The sequence below is a fragment of the Podarcis bocagei genome (assembly GCF_964188305.1).
Source record: "Podarcis bocagei genome assembly, chromosome: 3".
Taxonomy (NCBI): domain Eukaryota; kingdom Metazoa; phylum Chordata; class Lepidosauria; order Squamata; family Lacertidae; genus Podarcis; species Podarcis bocagei.
Window position 1 is genome coordinate 42,091,164 of NC_138127.1, and position 20,720 is coordinate 42,111,883.

The following is a 20,720-nucleotide window of genomic DNA, read 5'->3' on the forward strand; positions in this document are numbered from 1 at the left end:
CGCACTAGCTGAAATCTCAGCCAAACCTACTGTACAAGGTTGTGTGAGGGTACACTTTGTGATGAGTCCACTAACCATCTTTTATATATATTATATCCTAGGACAGTTTTCCAGCTCGCTTCGGAGGAATTCATTTTGTAAATCAACCATGGTACATCCATGCCCTCTATACAGTTATACGGCCATTTTTGAAGGAAAAGACAAGGAAAAGGGTATTTTTCTCTTGTTTGTTTGCATGGTTTTGCAAAATTGTTCTTTGTTTCTAGATTGATCACTTTGATTGGCAAACAACACAAGCAGCAGAGGCAGTGCCCCTAGTATTGAAATAAATTCCTTATGAAACACGTTCACTCATTCTAATACTATGTTTGTTTCATCATGCAATGTGCCAATGGGGAATGGCTTCTGTTGTTCTGTTAAGAGTTTTAACTTCCAAGATATTAGGAAGCTTTGCAAAATCGTAATTCAGTAATCATATTTTTTAAAGAGTAAGAACAATTGTAAATATATTTTATGTAAGAGATGAAACATTGATACTAATAGACTTTAGCATCCAGATGATAACAGAGACTAAATAAATTCACCTTCAAACACTGTTCCTTGATCAATCAAAGCTAGCCCCGATTTTATAAGTTTTACAGTGCTTTAAAATGTTCTGAACCTAATGCATTAAGCATAGTTTAAAAATGCTGTGTGTAAGTTAATAAAGAAGCTGTCATGAAATGGGACATAATCAAATTGCCTGTGTTTTAATTTATGGGGAGGTACATTTTCACAAATCTTGGTTATGTTGGTTGCAGCTGCATAATGCTATAAGTAGCCAAAATGTGAAGCATTGGAGTAAAATACTCCCAGGAAGCACCCCATCAATAACTGGACTATAGTATTTTGTACCAGCTGATACTTCTGAATATCATCTCTGCAGATGATATTCAGAAGTATCAGCTGGTACAGAATACTATGCTGACTAGTCAAAGTTATAAAGTCATGAATGGCTCATGTCAACTTAACATTAGACAAAAATACGACACCTGTGTTTTAACATATGGTGATGTACATTTTCACAAGAGTCATAAATGGAAATCTGACCTGCTGGTTTAAAAGAGAAATGGTGGTTGGACTCTGGGGCATTGATTACTGCAGCACTCTGTGTTTTCATTGCCCATTTTCATCAGTCCAGAGTACCAATTTGTTTGATGTGGACACGAATCAAACTCCAGGAAAGTACACCAGCAGGAAAACCCACTCATACTGTATGTGTTAGGGCTTTTTTTCATCCTTTCCCCAAGAACAACTCTTGCACCACATTTATACGCTGCCTTTGAAATCCATAGGAAATTCAAAAGCAGCTTGAAATGACATGCTAAGTAGCACTATTCTTTGAAGGGAAAGAAAAGAAAGTTCCACTGTACATGCTGGAGCCCTTGAGGGTACATGCAAAGGCTAGCTAGATGGCAGCTACTAACTATCTAGAAGCAAAATGCGGTGTCCTGCTGTAGTCAGAGCAAGTGGAATTTGATGAAGGAAGAAGAAATAAATTCCATGACACACATCACAGATCCCGCTCAGTAGGATATTTAAAAAGACCCTGGCGGGGTGCTGTGGTTTATCTTAGATTTCTGACAAGCAGAGATGCTGTGTTATCCAACTCATTCTGGGTTTTTCTCTCCAAAAACACTGTAGTGTTTCTCGGTCATATGTCAATTTTTTTTTATTTTTTAGTCTGGAAAATATGCTTGGGGATATTTGGGGGCACTTATGAACCTATGATTGCCTATTCTTTTAATATAAACACACACACACACACACACACACACACACACACACTGAAAAGCCATCTTGCTGGATATATTTGCATTCTCCCTTCAGCTTCTGCCACAAAGTGTCAGCTGCATGAAACTTATTCCGGCATGAGATGCACTGGAAGTGGTCCGAATTTTAAAATTCTGCACTGCGGGTTTGTATCCAGTGCTGTGTGAATGGAAGTCCACTTGTACCAAGAAGTATTTTTGCAACCATTTGCTTGCACTAGCTACTTCAACCTAATTTTGGCAATCCTCCTTCCGTTTTGTACCCTCCTGCCCCACACCTCAGGCCATACTTGAGAATGCCTGCCCTTGGAGAAGCTTTTCAGTGGGCACAAGAGGCTACAATGGGGAAGAGGTATGTGAACTTCTAATTGCACTGGCTACAATCCAGTACGCATGATTTCTAATAAATTAGAAACCTTAAAGTGGTCCTAAAATGCAACATTCCTTAGAGTTTAGCAGAACATATAATACATACACATTACACACATACATTTATTAGCTAGGATCCATAGAATGAGATGCGTGCACTAGTGGGATTTTTTTTTAACTTTTCCTCGTTGAACATCAGACATCCCCAACATAGCTGCTTTTTGAAAACCCTGCATGGATTTGCCTTGTGTCAGGAAAGACTGATATCCACTGAAGGTGGTGGCTTGTAATGTCTTTGATTCATCCTTTTAACAGATATTTCTCCATGGAAATAACCTCAACAGCCTGCACCAGCTAATCCACCCTGAGATTCTGCCTTCTGAATTTGGTGGAATGCTGCCGCCTTACGATATGGGCACGTGGGCAAGAACGCTGCTTGATCACGAATACGACGACGACAGCGAATACAGTGCGGACTCGTACAACACTTCTGCAAAAGAAGTCGAAAAGGACCTGTCTCCCAAATCCATGAAGCGGTAAGTTAGTCTGGCCTGTTAAAGCAGAAAAGAAGGGTGTAGACAAAATGATACCCTCCAGATTTTTGGGTGGACTACAATTCCTGACCATTGACGATGCTTTGATAGGGCTGATGGGAGTCAGAGTCCACAAAGTTCTAAAGGGCATGTCAGTAGCTATCTCTCATGTAGTTGATTTTCTAGACTGAATGACTTCTGCTGAGGGCCAGGACAGTAGCATATGATTTCCTAGGAACATAGGAAGCTGCCATGACTCAGTCATAGTGTTGGTCCCTTTAGCTCATCACTGTTGATACTGTCTGGCAGCAGGTTTCCAAACAGTATTCTTTATCCACTTGGAGATATCAGGAATTTTATCTGAGATTTTTGGCATGCAAAGCATGAGCTGTGGTGCTTCCCCTATGTAATTTAGCCATTCCATTAAACTGTAATGCATATTGATGCAGTAACATTCGTTGTTTTGTATTAATGCATTTTGAAGTGGAAAAAGAAAACTCCACTCAAGGCAGCTTGCAACATAGAACATTACATTTTCATTAATGATGTAAAATACAAAGAGAGAGGGTCAGCAGTTTAAAAAGATCGTAAAAATATTGTCTGCCTCATATAATAAAAGCCTGCCAGAACAGAAAGTAGTGATGGACAGGGACCAAATGCACTTCATTGATTTGATTGACTATGTATTTCTATGCAACCTTCCATTCAAAGGAGTCCCAACGTGGCTTACCAACAATAAAGAACAGCCACAGCTATAGGCTACAATTACAATGTCTGGGCAATTTAGAGCTGACCCCACCAAGGCATATAACACCATTAACAAATCAACAATCACATGATCATAGGTAATTAGAAAACAATTATAAAACAGCAGCTAAAACACAGGCTAAACATTCACCCTCACCCCTGTGCACATATTGCCTCAATAATCATTTACTCTACTGATTGAAATACAAATCCCAGCAAACAAGAGGACATTGATTCAATAGAAATACCTACAAACAGAACCATACTGCAGCAAACGCCTTGTCTCCTACACACTGATCACAAAGGGGTGTGTTTATGGCAGCAGCCCCTCTATTGTTCCCCGAAGTCAAGCTCTCAGCAAGAGATTGCGATAAGCCCCCTCACAAGCAATCTCAATCCCAGCAACAAACAAAATCAGTGATATCCTATTACAGATCTATAGGTGGGCTGTCCAGTAATTGGCAGCGGACACACCTCATCTCTCTTCCCAGTAGCCACAGCTCATCAGTGTCCAGGCTGCTAGAGCTGCCAGTGAACTGGGTGGGTGGATGGAATTAGTTCCCTTCCCCCCTTCCCTTTGCTCGTACTACCTGGTAGTCTGACAGCCAGTCAGAATTCTCTCCATCCACGTTTCATGCTCCAGCTGCTCACCACTAAGGAATTCCTCTTTTGCCCCACACAGCTGTGCTTCCACACTTAGCAGGACACAGAGGATGGCCTCTCCTTCTGATCTAAGGGAGCAGGCGGGATGGTTTGAAGTTATTGCAAGTCATGGTACTTTCATACCAGCCCTGCAGAGTGTTGTGTGATTCCAGATGTGGAGGACAACCCATTGGGACACAGATATCAGATATTATCATGGGGGAGCCAAGTGAATTCCCCCTTCAGGCATTATGCTGGAAGAACAAAAGCTATGGAATTGAAACACGAATCCAGCAAAGCAAGTCCAACGAGATATGCCCAACTTGTCAGACATTGCTCATACACCTGTGCAAGCCACGCTGTGTGCTACGGAGTTCAGAAATTTAGGTGCCAGAGAAATAACCTGTCAATAACAGGTTAGACAGTATTGTTAGGAACTACATATGTGACTACATTATTATGCTGAGATCTGAAGCCATCCAATTCTGCAACATCAGTAACAAATATTAAATTACATTTGAAGGGAGGACTTTAGAGAAAAAACAGCATTGCATTTCCAGTGACTGCAGTTTCTTTCGGATGAAAAAAATGTTAATGGAATGTAGCTGCATGAACTCTGAAGCTTTGTTCTCTGCTAGTTGACCAGCTTTGCTGAAGGAAACTGTCCTTGCTCAGTGATAATAGGGTGACATGTTTCCCTTTGTTTTGTCAGAAATATTAGTGCAGGCTGGTTGCCAGTCCATTTAAGTTCAAGTGCAAGGGGTGCCATGTGTCACTATCCCAAAGTATCTGTTTGAATCCTTTCTTCCTAAGCCCACAGCCTGAGCTCATCCACCCGCTCATGTTTTTAATATCCTCCTTGGGCATTTCCAAGCCATCCACCAGAGATCTACAAACAATTTGTTTCATTAGTCAAGTAGATTAAGCTTTTCTGTTGCACCTCGGCTAGTGGTCAAGTTAATCTCAAGAAGCTGGCGCATGTATTGCTTCAGCCAAGAATCATTCTGCTCCATGGCTTTGGGGTAAATACTGTTTTGGGTGCCTGCTAATGCTCCTCTTGAAAAGGCCAAGTAGGGCCTCTAGGTAGCATGCGGTGCCAGTTTCAGAGCATTATTAGCCAGATGGTGTGTTGGAAATATTCCACTGCCAGCAGCTTGCAGCTGGCAAGACTTTGTATGAAATCTAATCCCCTTTCCTCAGTAACAGGACATTTTTACCTTACTGCTAGCACAAATGCATGGAAATCCTTGCTTGACTTCAGTAATAGCTAGTAAACCTATTTTTTCGTAAGATTCATTGAATTCAGATATGTGTGGGTTTTTTTTAATCTGATATTTCTACAGTCAGTATTTTATTTTTATTTTTATTATTTTTTGGATTTATATACTGTCCTTCATCACAAGAGCTCAGGGCGGTTTGTCCACTTTGATCCATAGCAGTTTCACTTCTACTAGGTAGCTCCTATCCTGTGAATTAAGTTGATGTCTCTGCCCTCGCTCAGGACACATGCCCCTATAGACATCTGTGCACTGTGTTCAGGAATAAGGCCTTTTGAAACACAAAAGACCGGAAGGGAATTTAGCTCAATTGTGCTTGGAATTACTTACTTGGAACACTGTCTCTTCTCTGCTGGAGGGCAGACTGCTGCCTATTTGGTAGAGATGCTTTTGCCTCACCTGGAACACGATACTTTTGCCCAGTTTTGGGTGATGTCCCCTCCTGGTGCAGCCCCAGACCACACAGGAGCCCACTGACCTGCTGGAGGGGCTTTGTGGGTACAGGGGGCTGCAGAGGAAGAGAAAGGTTGGTTGCTCAAGATGCCTTCTGCTTGCACCCACCAATCAATTCAATTCCGTTTGTATAACTAATATTTCTCACATTATTTCAACACCTGACTTATTTCTGTATCCAAAATGAGCAAATTGGACGTTGAAGTGAATTAAAAGAGGTTCATTGATTTGTGCAAGATCAGAAGCCCTTAACTTCTATATGTTTTTATCATGGAGTAAGTGATCATGTAAACTTGAGGGTACCCAACAGAGTGCTCTCCAAATGTTGCTGGACTCCAAGTCCCAGCATCTTCACCCATTGGCAACTCTAACTGGGGCTGATGGAAGTTGTAGTCCACATCTTGGTGATCCCTGATATAGAGAATTCAGTGTTGTTCTCTTTGGTGAGTGGATCAGTTTTATCAAGAGAATGACACATGGATGACCAAAAAAATGTATTCTTTGTTAGTGTAAAATAATGATTGAAAGTGATTTATCTGTTAGCGTAGACAGAATTTGTATCTCAGGGTAGCATTCTGGGGTGACAAACCTCAAAAAAATACATTTTGAATCTGTCCTGAGAAAAGTTTTCCAGCTTTCTTTAGAGGAAGTATGGAGAAGCTGTAGCCCTTTGGGCGTTGTTGGACTATAGCTGCCATCATCTGTAACTTAATAATGACAATTTTATTATTATTGGCCATGCTAGCAGCGTCTGATGAGCATCGATTTCCAACAACATTTGGAGGGCTATAGGTCCCCCACCCCTGATATAGTGTGTGGAGAAGAGGTGTACATCTTTAAATATTAAATATACACTGGTTGTAGGTATCACACCATATTTCCCAAGCAATTTTCTGGATACTGGCTAGCTTTTAAAAAATAAATAAATAAGTGAAGTCTACTTTCATTTGTTTTAATATCAGGCTTTTCCTCAAAAAAAATAAATACTTTTTTCCACAGGTCTCAGTCAGTTGTGGACCCTGGAGTGTTAAAGCGCATGGATAAAAATGAAGAAGAAAACATGCAGCCCTTGCTTTCTCTTGACTAACAATGTCTGAGCATCGAACATGAATTGGGGTGGAAGGTATTGCCTTTCGGCAACAAGCAAACCATTGGGAGGAGAATGTGTACCAGCCGGAATCCTATTTTTCATGTTAATGTAGCATAACATAATGAGGCAGCAGGTTTTGCCAGTCAGCCTGGAACATGCGAGCCCTGGGCTGGAAAACAGGGTGGAAAGGAAGAAGATGAAAAGGAGCAAATATCAATAATATATTCTGTTAAGTGCCAACCTGTTTGTAAATAGAGTCTATTCCTTCTCTCTGCATTTGTAAGTAATGGTAGGGATGTAGTACAGGAAAGGGGGAAAAAAGAGTGGCTATTAAAACATGCCAGTTGAATGCACTGTAAAAGAACAAAAAGCACTCTGAGAAAAAAGAAAGAAATCAGACCTAAGTAACATTCATCCTTTTTATACAAAGCCATATTACACCTTTCATATGGACTGCTTTATTCTGTTCAAACATTTTTTTCTTTAAACGAGAAGATATAGGGTCCTGTAGACATCATTGTAACTGGTGTGATGTTACCTGTCAATCAGATTGTATTTCACAGACATTGCTGAGATTCATGATGGAAACTAGAAACCATATGAGAGAGAGAGAGAGAGAGAAAGAAAGAAAGAAAGAAAGAAAGAAAGAAAGAAAGAAAGAAAGAAAGAAAGAAGGTATAGACACAGGGAGCCAAGCACCTTTCTTTGGCATATAAGACAACTGGTTTTTAATCTTTTAATACTAAGTTTGGGGTTTTGAGACCCATTTGGGTCCTGAGCATAAGGTGGGTCTCAAAGAAAGCATCTGCCTCTTATCCAGTCCCCATTTGAGAACTTGAATCCTTGACTGGATCATTTGTAGTAATGCTCAGCATTCCACACATAATACTCAGCAGCAACAGATTGATGCATTTCTAAACCTTACAAAACTGAAGTCTGAATACATATCTATATATTTTTACCACTCTCTACATATAAAGTGTCATTGGTAGATAAGTATATGTAATCAAGGATTTATAAAAACAAATCATACCTATTTGGTGTGCTTAGAGTTTATTATAGATTGTATATTAAGACAATGTCATCGTTAACATAGTAAAAAATTAAGTACCGCATCCTACTTTGAGCAAGATTTAATTGTTAAAAGTACGGTGTAGTACAATACCATGCTAAGGCCATCTTTTGTTTGTGATGTAATTGTGTAGATGAAACATGTGCCATATTAGACAGAAAATACATTTTTACCTCAAAAGACTAAACAGTCCCTAAAGTGGACTGAACACGGTCAGCTGTAGTTTAGGGGTATATATTCATCTTTGATGTGTGCTGATATGCTTGTGTATTTTCGCCGTACATCAAGACAAGAATGTACCCTACAACTATACAGATCTCTGTCATCAGAATTTAATATGCCACTTGAACAGGAATGACAAGATCTCTTTCTCGCAAAAAAAACCAAAACGTTACTACTGAACTCTTAAGGGCTCTGAAGAAATATATTGGAATTAATTATTGGATATTTAAGATGCCTAAGATCAGGCTTAATGCTGCGACAGATTGTGTTCCTATTGAAAATCTTCAGTTTCAAGACAGTAGAATGACTTGTTTGTTTTAAATCACCTCCATACCATTCAGAGAAAACCTTCAGATAATTTTTGGGAAAGAGGAATTAAAATACATTCTGCCTGTACTGTCTTTGTGTAATTCAGATACTCTGTTGAGACACCATATGCATGTCTGCTATCATTGATTTCCACTGCAAGCCACTGTAGTGCTAAAATGATGTGAGGCTGTAGTGTATTCTAGACCACTTAATGCACTGCTGGATGCTCAGTTAAGAGATTCTTATTTGGCTTAATTTTACTTTTCCTTATTTAAACTATGACAATAGTGTTCTTTGCAGGCTAGAGCATTATGCTTGGTTACATTATTGAAGCATTCATCATCCTAATAACATGGTAAATAAGCAACCTATCTATTAAGCAGGGAAACCTTCATGGTGGGAACACTATGATGAATGCATTAACCAAAATGGATCTGTTTTTGACAGGAATGGCTTGTAGTTAACAATACCTATGCTTATCACATCCAGAGATCTTAAGTTGAAGGCTGTGGTCTTAAAATAATGACTGCCTATTGTATGATATCAATTGCCCTTGGGCCACCTCATTGAATAAACACTTAACAGGCAGCCATGGTCAATCTAGGCTATCTAGCATATGTGCCAGGACCAGCAACTGTATCTGGTTTGACCCTTGGTGGTAAGTAAGCAGCCTAACTTATCACAAGACTGCAGCCTCAGAGTTTTCCTAGAAATACAGCTGCAGCACCTTTAGCAACATCAGCAGTAAGAACATTGCATGTCTCTCCATGGGGCTCTACATCAGTTCCCATGGAGTAATTTGATTAGATATGTGTTCTTTCTCAATTGAAGCTTGGGTCTCTAACTTTAGAAGTTTCCTGTATAGCACTAATACCTTTTTGCATGGCTCCATAGGAATGAGCAAGCTGTTGAATGATTGGAATCCTTATGCTTCCAAACTGATAAGAGTTAGACAATTTGGAACAGAAAACATGCTAGGCAAAATGAAATGGTAATTTGTTCTTAGCTCTATAGTGGATAAGCTTAACTGCAGGTGCAGACATTTGTAGCAGTGCCAGACAAGAGGACTCTGTCTTGGTGCAGCACACAAAAAAAGAGTCTGGTGTTGAAAAGAAAAATGAAACACACCTGTAGTTGGCACCTGTCTGTCTTGGGAGACAATGGACGAGGGTTCCTTTACTGGTGAGATCAAACTGTTGGCAGGTTGCAACACTTACTGTGGCTGTAGAGACTGATGCGGGAGAGACATTCTCTGTTGCAGCTGGGGCAGATGGTGAGATCCAGTTGTTCTGTTGCAGATGCACCATGGTGTTTCTTCTCTCTGTGATCCTCCTAGAGATCATTTCTCCTATGCTATGGATACATGACTTGACTGCCTGCCTCCAGGCACTGCAGTCATCTGCAAGGGATTCCCATAGAGCGGGGTTCATGTTGCCAGACTTCATGTCATGCTCACAGACATCTTTATAGCACAGTGTTGGTCTGCCAATTGGCCTATGGAATCCAGTTAAGAGATCAGCTCACCTATTATGCCATTTCATCAAACCAGATTGGCAGCAACATATAATGCATGGCTCCGAAATTCTATGTGTGAAATGAATAATGGCATTTGTGGTACATCTTGAACTGTGTTGTGTACATAGATCTGGGTAGGTGGTGAATGAATGATCTTTCTGGTGGTTAGAGTCGGGAGATGTTGTGTCATATGGTATGTTAGTCGCTCCGAAGTCTTAAGATTTGAGATCTGCCAAATACATACAAGTTGATAGAGATAGGAAGCTCCAGGAGCTCTGGAATTATGCTACAGTCAGTTTCTCATTGTACAATAATATCCTGGCTGAGGCAGTAGGGAAAGAGCTAAGCAAAGGCTTTGTTGAGTGGGAGAGCCTGCTCACTTCATTATGGGCTACAGGAGCTATCCTTTCAGGACCATATGCATATCAGGGCACCATCTGTTTCCCTATAAATCCTTGTTCTCTGGCAAAAAGCTTTTATTCAGAAAGCCGAGGGTTTTTCTGAGGGGGGGGGGGATAAATGAATTCCAGCCTCAAATACTGTGTTTTGTATCACTAGGGCCTGTCCCCATGATTCCTTCCATATATATGCTGTCATGAAATGGATTATAGGTGGGTCTATTTCATAGGTTGAATCACTCTCATTTAGAGCAATAAAAAGACATTTTTTCTTGCAGTGTCAGAACTAATTTGCCCAGAGTTAACATGCTCCATATTTAAGCTTCAGTCAAGTCAGTGGTGCTTAAGCCACAGTTGACAGTTTCTGAATGTACACAGACAGAACTGCTGCTGGTGTGACTGAGCATAGCTTTATTAATTCCACTTTACAAAAGCTGAATTTCATTAAGGCTGTTATCCTGGCCTCACTTACCTGGGAATAAACCCAGCTGAATTCAATAGGATTTACCTCTGAGTAGTCATGGTTAGAATTGCGGTGTAACTGACTTTTAACAGCACAATCCCATCCAGGTGTACTCATTGGATATTGGGTATAGAAAGTGGGTATAGGTTGGCATTTCTAAAGGTTCTTATTTTTGCAATCTTCATGAAACTTCATAAAGGAAAAATCAATCTTACCTCATGAAACCTCTGTATACTAAGTGGTTCATTTTATTTTTATTTTTGCATTTGAATTCTTGTCTCTATGTGCAGTTTCTGAAATGCATCCCGATGTCTAATTCAGCTATTGCTGTAATGAACACTCAGATAGTCCTCTCAGGAGGTAACACCATGGTTTTACATAATTCAACCTCCATATTTTGCTGAAAATAAACTGATATGTTCCAAAGGAAGTACTCTTGCTGTACAAAATCGGGTCTTCAGAGAGCACCAGCAGATTCTAGGCGCACTGTATGTCCCATAGCCACAAATTAATTCAGCAGCAGATTTTCAGAGGTGGGTGAGGGAAATTAATAGCTTATTCCTAAGCAGGCTTCCTCCTTTTATGAATCCAAGAAGGCTTATGATGCCAGTAGGAAAAGTCTTTTAAATGAGAAAGCCAGCCCCTTTGATAGCGGTGATCTAAAGGAATATAGGACATGATAAAATCTTACTCAATTGAGCCATCCTTGGGTACAACCTCAGAAGCAGTTTAGGAACCTCCTGTCTCTATTTTACATGTTTGCCTGAATTATAAACTAAAACATACTGAGAGCTAGATCCTTGGCAAAGTGATTGTTTTGAATATCACATCACGGAGCAGCCATGGTCTGGAGGTTCAACACCTAAATCTCACATAAGAACACATGCTGCACATTTTTGTTACAGGACCAGCAATTTCACATTTGAGAGAACTCTTGGGGGGATTCCACACTGACCCAGTGAGTTGTTCATTTTATTTCTTAGTAAAGCCTACGACTTCATCTTTTGTCACCACTGCCTCAGATGCTGACTCCCTTCTCGAGAAAGTTAGTTCAGGCACAGGGATGTGCCTTACATCTCCCACAGTTAAAACAGATGCAAACAATTCATTCAGATTCTCTATGATTTCCTTTTCCTATTTTAGCAGGCCTTTGACTCCTTTGCTGTCTAAACATCCAATTACCTCTCTGCTCCTGGTGTTTTTCTTCTTGGGGATTGTTGGGTTTAGCATTTTCAACATCATGCTTCTTAAATTATTATTTTCCTTCCATCCATTATTGTCTACTTGCATTTCTTTTGCCAAAGTTTGCATTCCTTTTTGTTCTCATTTCGACAACATTTCCATTTTACTTCCTTGACTGCTTGTTACCCATTCTGGCATCCTCTTGGTCTTGGTGGTACCTTTTCCAGTTCTAGCTAAGCTTCTATTATTGTGGTTTTTAATAACCCCAAGCATTCTGGAGAGAATGGTAGATTTCTGCCCCTCAGGGCACAGCTGGGACCTCTGCCATGGCAATGATTCCACCCCCGCAGTGGTGGTCCCCAGCAGATATGCAAATGTGCCATCCTGCCGCCACACCCTCCATCAACATTGGTCACCACCAATATGTGGGTGGCAGCTGTGTTAGGGACTGTAGCTCTATTGGGTTGTGACTGTTAAATCTCAGTGCAAATCATGACTTCGTTGCCATTGTTTTTATTACCACATCTAGTTTATGTGTAGCAAAGGGTTTACTAAACCCCTTGAAACAAGGTCACATTTCAGCCTAAGTTAAGTACATGCTTACTGTCCTGAATGAAATATCTGAATTTTGACTGGCTCATGCCAAATCTCAGTAAAAACAGGCTTCTAAGAATACCTTTTGGTTTGTTGCCATCAACAGGCTTCTAAGATTTGTTAGAAGATTATGAGACCAGAGGCAGAAACTACAGCCAGCAGTTTTGTGGTTTTATTTTGGATTAGATGCTTGATAGCAACTGATATGGCATTAACATGGATGACAATATTAAGCATAAGTATGTTAACATGAAATCAAGCTAATGAGATGTCATTTCTTTTAAAGCTTTGAGATGTACTGTAAAGTGCCATATTAATGTGTATAGTAGTGCCTGTTAGATATGTAAAGATGCACAAAGCATTGCTTATCATATTGTGCTGGCATTATATCAAGATTTTTGTTGTTGTTTGTGTCACCGTTCTTCAGGTGAAAAATAGAAACTGAGGCCTATGCATGCAGATTTCAGATCTGTATTCTTTGCCAATTAATGTTTGAGGCTGGTGGAAAAAATCAAGCTGGTAACTTCCCAATTCTTTTCCTGAAATTGCTCCACGTGGTCCGATTGAGAATTAACAACACCCTAGAAAATTGTAGGAAACATTAATCATTGGCCCATCACATAAGGATGGTGGAAACGTCATCACAAAAAAGGGAAAATGCACCTCAGGGTAACTGTTCTGTCGAAAAATGGTGCAAATCAGGCAAATGTTTTCACAGAGGAAATGTTGGATGACTTGTCCATACTCTTAGTTGAGCACTGCTAGTCTGTAGTGATTAGAAGATTACTAATAGCACTGGCATTTGTGCTATTTTTATATACACATCTAACATTATGTCTTTTGGTCTCTGTGTGATGTGCAGCACAATCCTTCATATACCTTACTAAAAAGTAAGCTTCGTTGAACTCAATGGGGCTTACTCTCCCAAGTTAGTGGATATGGGATTGCAGTCAGAAGCACCTTTCAGTCACTCTCTTTTGTGTTTTATGTCTGTGCTACCTGTTCATGTGACATTTTTGACTAGGATGGGGTTAAGAATGGAAAGCGAATGATGCCAACAATTTACAATGGTTTTGTGTAGACCATATTGCAGCCAAATTACCTAGAGCTGTACATGCTGGATTTGAAAGAGAAAGAATCATCTTTTTTTAAAAAGGAAACACTGGATGGTTAATTCAGAGAGGGAAATGGAACTGATTATTTTCCAGTGTTATTAAAAGCCAGCCAGTTTTCAGATGAGGCAGCGACCACATTCCCATGTTCGTTTTTGACGAGAAAGTTACCACATAATGACATTACCTTTTCAATTTCACCTGGTGACTGTTCTTATAAAATGCACCTCCACATGATGCCAGGTGGTATTTATCACATTAGGAAATGCTTGAGGCCTGCCAGGTGCCCCGAGGCGATATTAAATAGCAGGCACATTTATAAGAATGACCCTCCCTATGAAACTGACAGGGTAAAATTGTATTGTGATTGAATCTGGGAATTGGACCAAATCCATGTTCCTAATGAGAGTTCTGCTGAGAGAGATCTTTTTTCTTGTTCACTGTACTGACTGGGAAGAACGTATATTTATTGTACTACATTTGTGCCAAAACTGATCAGTATTAAGTACATGGAATAGAATGTTTCATATTCATTTATTCGCGCAAGACTCTTTGAAAAGTTGTAACAAACCTTTTCACTGTTTATATAAACAATATATATTTGAACAAAAATAAACAACTGAAGCTAATTAGTAAGGATGGCTTCAATTTTGTCAAAATAAAGCTTTGATGAAAAAAATGGCTCAGGACATCTTGATTTTGTCTTAATTTTCATGGCTTTTTCCTTTTCTGACAGTACTGAGAATCAACAGTTTTAAGAAAAAGTAGTAACCTTCTGATATGTTGTTTAGATGATATTAAATATAAACATCAGCAAATTTTTGAATTATTTTTGATCCAAACTCAATTTTTTGACTGGACCTTATTATATTTTAAAAAGTTGTTTGCATATCATAAATCTGAATTGCCTTCCTTCTAGAAGGAGCTCAGGGCAATGTACAATAAAAATCCCACAAGAACAGAAGAACATATCAAATGAACAAACCATATACAAATAACTATACATTCCCTGGAGAAAGGGGAAAGAAGGCAGCATGTGATGTGCAAAAGGAAGAAGAGATTTGGGGGCTTAAAAAAAAATACTGTAGTGTTCTGCCTTGTCTGGGAACTATAGAACGAACTCTGCCTCCCTAGAAGGTGAAGCTATGGCAAACCTGTTGCTGTCTGTTGTCTTTGAGGATGGCTTTGCTGGATCAAATCAGAGTCCACCTGGTCAAGCATTCACAGAGCACATTGGAAATAAATACCGTCTTCAGTTGTGTGTCTCCAGCCACTCTTAATCAGAAATGTACTGCCTTTGAACACAGAAGCCCCGTTCTGATTTATTATGGCTAACATAATTTGTTTCATTGATTGCCCCAGAGCTCTAATGTTTTGACAGATAGATAATAATATCTCTCTATTAGCTCTTTGCACAATTCAATTTTTTTTAACCACTATGTTTAGTTGGCCTGATCCACTGGGGCTCTTACGTTCTTAATCCAAGACACATTTTTCTCCATCCTTAATACAGTCACATGCTTAGCTGACTGCTTTAAGAATGTTGCTGATGCTATATCTGAATTCCTCTTTCCTTTAGGCAGGCAAACATTTAATTACATCCTCTTTACAACACTCATGTTTACATATCAAAAGCATAAAGGTTGCCTATTTTACATCATGGATGTAGTGATATCCTAAATTAATTAGCTACAAAAGCATTTCTAGCTTCAGAATTCATTTGATGTTCTCTCCAAGGATGAACCTCCTACCTACTTGCTGCATTAAAAATAATAAAACTAGAACTTAATAATAATGTTTCATTTAAAATATGAATTTACACTTCTGAGAGACAGGACATATCTGCAGAACACAAGCTTAGGGCAAAAGTAGATGCGCAAAACATGAAATGTAAATAAATAGCACTCAGGTTTGGGGTTCAACATTCCTGAGTTTTGAAGGAGGTGAGAGGAAGAAAAGGGGATGAAACCTTAGCCTTGGAGTAAAGTGTGATCTTTCTCCCCTCTGGTTATCTCCCTCCCTCCCCTCCTTCTTGACAAGGTGTCTGAATGGGTTAACACACTGTGTACTAGATCTAGTGGCTTCCTCGGGTGCCTTGAAATCTGTGAGGGAATGGGGGGCCTTAAACTCTTTCCCTTTATTCAATCCACTCACCTGTCTTTGCCACCATTGCACACATCTTCTGTTACGCCTTTGGTAAGATTCTTTCCAGATCAAGTGTTGAATTCCCACTGTGATGCCCGAGTTCCCTGTTCTAGAACTCAAGGCAATCTGTACTTGCATAGGACTTTATCACTTTTGCCTGTTTCCTTGGGCAGTCTAGTTCAACAGCACCCTAAAGGCTCCAGCTGGAAATTCCCCCCGGATGTTAATTCTGCCTTTGAAATCTCAAATTCAAGCAAATTTCATTGTATTGCCTCATCTGCTGTTACTCCACAGCTTCTTGGTTGCAGTACTGCTCTACAGCCAGCTATGACGGTTGCTCCTGAACTTAATTCCAAAGCCAGTAGGTGGAAGAGAATTAACAGTTGCCATGGTTTATTTCAATTTTATTGGGCATTGTGTGTGTGTGTGTTCCCCAGCAAATGATGAGTCACCATGGAAAGAGTTCATTGCAGGTTGAAAGTTGGAAAGCGATCAATTTATACTGGAGCATATTTCTGTTCCTGAGTGTTGTGGTGGATCACAATGTCTTGCTGCTGCACTGAATTTGAAAGATGCATTATGGCAGCAATTACAGCACATGGCAAGACAATTTTGTCAGGAAGCATGATGAGGTTTCTGGGATGGGGCCATCTAAGGTTAATGAAGAAGAAATAGATGGTGTCGCTAGCAGTTAAGAGGCAATTCGAAAAACGTGCCGGTGACACTGATGGGAGAGAGAAAACCACAAGGTGGAAAAGTCACGTATAGAACTGGGATGGAGGTCCACAGGCAAATACAGCCCTCGGGGCAGGCCATGCCCCACTCCCAAGCTCCACCTCTCTCTGCCCCTCCTCCAATCTCTCCTTGAGAGCTTTTGTAAGTCTGGAACATGTCCTTGAACAGTGGCAACGCTCCTCCTTGCCTGGCTGGAGAGGTGCAGAAACCTTTGGTTGTTGTGGGGATGGAATGTAGCCTACAGTACAAAGGAAAGAGCCACAAGCACTTTAGCTTCTGACCCTGCTAACCTTTGCCTCTGACCAAGCTCTGCATTGTGTTGGGAAAGTAGCAGACATTTCTGGTGCTGATCCCGCACTGTGCTGAGCTCCCAGCTGCATTGAAACCCCCCTGCCTTGGTAACTTGCAGGAGGGCAATGCAGTCCCACCTGCATCACACTGCTAGCTGCTATTAGCTACCATCAAACATGGACAGATAATAAGCCCTCCTCTTCCCTTTTTAATGAGAAGCAGCAATCAGGTAAGAACCATAAGATTCAAGTGTGGTTTCCTTTCGCTGATTTCTCTTGCCGCACCATAAATGTATCCTTCCTCATGTCACATATGAGGAATGGAGGGTGGCTTGCACATCCGTTGAACTCATTAACTGGCTTGAAAAGCTGAACACAAAATGCTAAGCCCCGTGGCAGTGTGTTATAATTGTGCTTTCCCACTGGGAACAGAGTTTAACACTTTGGGGCAGTCTGGCAGAGAGCCAGGGTGTTCTCTAACGAGGATGGTCAGAAATGAGTTACAAAAGAGAATAGAGGAGTCCCCAAAGATAATAGCTGAATAATATGAATCCAGCCATGACCTACCTGTGAATGTGTTAACTACCATAATAAATCTCCACCTATAGAACCACCTGGATAAAAGCAGGGAGTTTTTTCCAGCTCTGCAAAACCTCCCTTTCTAATAAGCTGCCTGCAAAGGTTGGAAATAAAAGAGCTGCAGTGGTCCACTTCCACCTACCACTATGGCTGAAAGCTTCCAAACATTTCTCAGAGAAGCTGGAAGTTCCCAGGTTAAAAAACAGGAAAACCTAGAAAGGCACTGGAGCCTTTAAACTATTAGAACCCTTTAAACTGGCCATGTTTTAGGTTAGGAGAGGGAAATGTGCAAGTGTACAAGCACACTTGGATTCAAAGCAAGACCTAGTGTCATACCTAGTGCTTTTCTTCTAGGAAAAAAATGGCTGGTGCCCACTATGAAGTTATTACAGTAAGTGCCACAATTTTAACCCTTGAGTATCTCCAGAAAAAAGCACTGGTCAAACCCTCTAACACATCAAGGCAAAAAACTGAGACACTGTCTTCTGGGGCCACGCTTTTTTGGGGGTGAGATTGTGGCACCCAAAATGGCCGCTGCCCTCTCACGTGAAAAAACAGGATGTCCCAGTTTTCCCCAGACAGTTGAGGGGTATGCTGTGTGTGCAAGTCTCAATTCCTTCTTCTCGATTAGCTCTGTTATATTACTATTGACATCAAAGGAAATTTAGCATGCCCTCTTAGAAAGCAGTTTTATCATGGGCCTATTAAATTTCATTTGAATTCCAAAGTGCTCTTTTACACATACATCACATGGCTTTGTACATACAACATTATATTATCATCCCTATATTGTAGATGGGAAACTGAAATGGAGAGAGTTGAACTCACTTAGTGAGTTAAAGGCAGGGGCAGGTTCTGAGTGAGAAACTTCTTGTTAACGCAGCTCTGTTGTTTACCCACAACACTATGTCAGCAGCACTTCTGTAGCCTCACCTCCAACCCCAGTCACCCATGATGCCTAAAAAGGTGTTCCCCAAACTGGGAAGGCTTGTTGAGCATAGCAGTATAAGATGGTGCGTTTGGAGAAAGAAGGGTAAGTTCAAAGTGCCTAATCTATTGACAAGATAAAGAGAGGAAAAGGAAACAAAGGTAAGTACCTAACTTTGTGTTTAGATTTTGTGAGTCACCATAAAATATGTCATAAAGCCACATGATTATTCCTTCGTGCTCATGTAGCAAAAGTATTGGAATACTGAGGATTTGGAAACAAGGAAGCAGTGAGGCCATGGATGCCGATATTACATTGTTTTGTGTGTGTTATAGAAAGGCATTCCGCCTCCACATTAGTCCTTTAATTGCCCTGTTACATTAGGTGCCTCTAAAGCAAGAGCAATGGTCCCACCAAACCTCATAAATATTAATAGTCCAGAAATAACTTTTAGGCTAGTCCCACATGAATGGCTATATTATGCAAAAGAACAGCATGCAAGCACAGACAGGCAGACTTGTGGGAGGCGATTAGAATGTACGAGCGGATCTATCCAGACATCTAAATCACATTTTCTAAATACCATTATTCATTTCAATTTCGGAGCTAGGATTTTTATGAGATTTATTGTAATTTGACTCCCCAGGTGCTAAAGAATTTAGAATGGCTGTCAGAAGCTGTATCTTTGGGGAATTGCAATCTCTAAATAACACTGAAGGGAAACGTGTTTCAAAGTAATGGGAATTACATCAAATATTACCTTGGTCCCTGCACAGCCCAACATTCATTAGCTGAAACAAATGTATTGCTGTGCTGTATTTCCCAAGGGGCCACAGAACCCCCAAAAGTTCTAGCAAATGCAACCCTATGAAGGTTGGGGGAAGAGGGAGATAGTGGTGGAGAAACTGCCATGCAGGGCTCATACCTGGCAGGATGGGGGGGGGAGAGACCATTCCCACCTCCTCACTGTTGTTTTTCCCTTTTAGGATATTTTTCTTTCAGTTTGTTCCAGTGGGAGGGGAAATGTCTGAACCAGATACAAGGCTGATGTAGTTTCTGACCCATTCTAGAGCCAAACTTGCCCCTGATCTGCCTCTGCCCTGGGACACCCAGTTTTGACCCTTAATGAGGGTGTGTCAGCAATGGCAGCAGAGTTTTATTTGATTGCACAGGGAAGGTATCCAACCACGGATTGCCCTCTCCATCTGCAGAAAAGGAGGTTCACCGTATCCTGCAACCTCTCGGCCACTCTTCATGGGAGCGCAGGATTGCTCTCTTAGTTGCCTTGTGTCAGAAAACAAGTACTTAGGGAAGGGTGGAGTCAGATTTGCCTCCATGTTAAATCATAGCTGTCAACTTTCCCATTTTCTTGAGAGGAATCCTATTCGGAATAAGAGAATTTCCTTTAAAAAAAGGGAAACATTGACAGCTATGTGTTAAATAGATACCAAGGTGGAATGTAAAGATCATGTATGCCTGCCATCACAGCATCATGAGCATAAATCATCATGGAACGCAATAAAAGGGGTGGTTGAAGAGGCCCTTTGACAACCTGCATAGTTAGTAAAGCTTATTCTTAAGTTATCTGGGTGCTTTAGTTGATAGGCTGAAAATATATAAAGACAGCCAGGGCTTCTGTATCACTAATAGAATCATAGAATCACAGAGATGGTAGGGACCACAAGAGTCATCTGGTTGCACTGCTGGAATCTTTTGCACCACAAGGGGCTCAAACCCATGACTCTGAGATTAAGAGTTCCGTGCTCTACCGAGTGAGCTATGAACCAGCAGTGAATGTTGGTAGCTTCAGCTTCACTGCTGCCTGATAAGCTGGAGCAGCCCAAATATTCTCCTATACATCTACGCAAGGCAGAGGAACCCAGCCCATATTGGCTGCTGCTTGGTGCTGAGAATATAGGACATGGAGGCAGACACTTGTGCTAAATGGGATCCCAAACTGGTTTGGGTGAGTTTAAATATCAGAAAGTCCACGACAAAGAACAGACCATAGCAGTTTAGTTGTGCTGCCAATGTCTGTGTGTGATCTTGCATCAAGTTAAGGGGAATTATTCACTCTCGTCAAGAAGGGGCAAAATATTCTAGAAGCAGTGGTACTGAGTGAGGGCTGGGAAGCCAAGGAACAGAGAAGAAAGGGAAAACCGAATCTCACATTTCTACTAACAGTGCAATCCCGTGTAAGTATACATAGTAGTAAATCCCACTGTATTCTATGAAGTTTGTTCCCAAGTAAGTG

At 40.7% G+C, this 20,720-nt stretch overlaps 1 protein-coding gene across 1 annotated transcript in view; it reads left to right on the forward strand.

Annotated features, from left to right (window-relative positions):
* Window positions 1-13,823, forward strand: part of CLVS2 (clavesin 2) — a 41,698-nt gene extending 27,875 nt beyond the window's left edge. The window contains exons 3-5 of the mRNA XM_081187923.1: window positions 102-212; window positions 2,496-2,716; window positions 6,832-13,823. Coding sequence (XP_081044049.1) covers window positions 102-212; window positions 2,496-2,716; window positions 6,832-6,919 — 420 coding nt within the window. The 3' untranslated portion in view covers window positions 6,920-13,823. The remainder of the gene's footprint in view (window positions 1-101; window positions 213-2,495; window positions 2,717-6,831) is intronic.
* The last annotated feature ends 6,897 nt before the right edge of the window (window positions 13,824-20,720 follow it).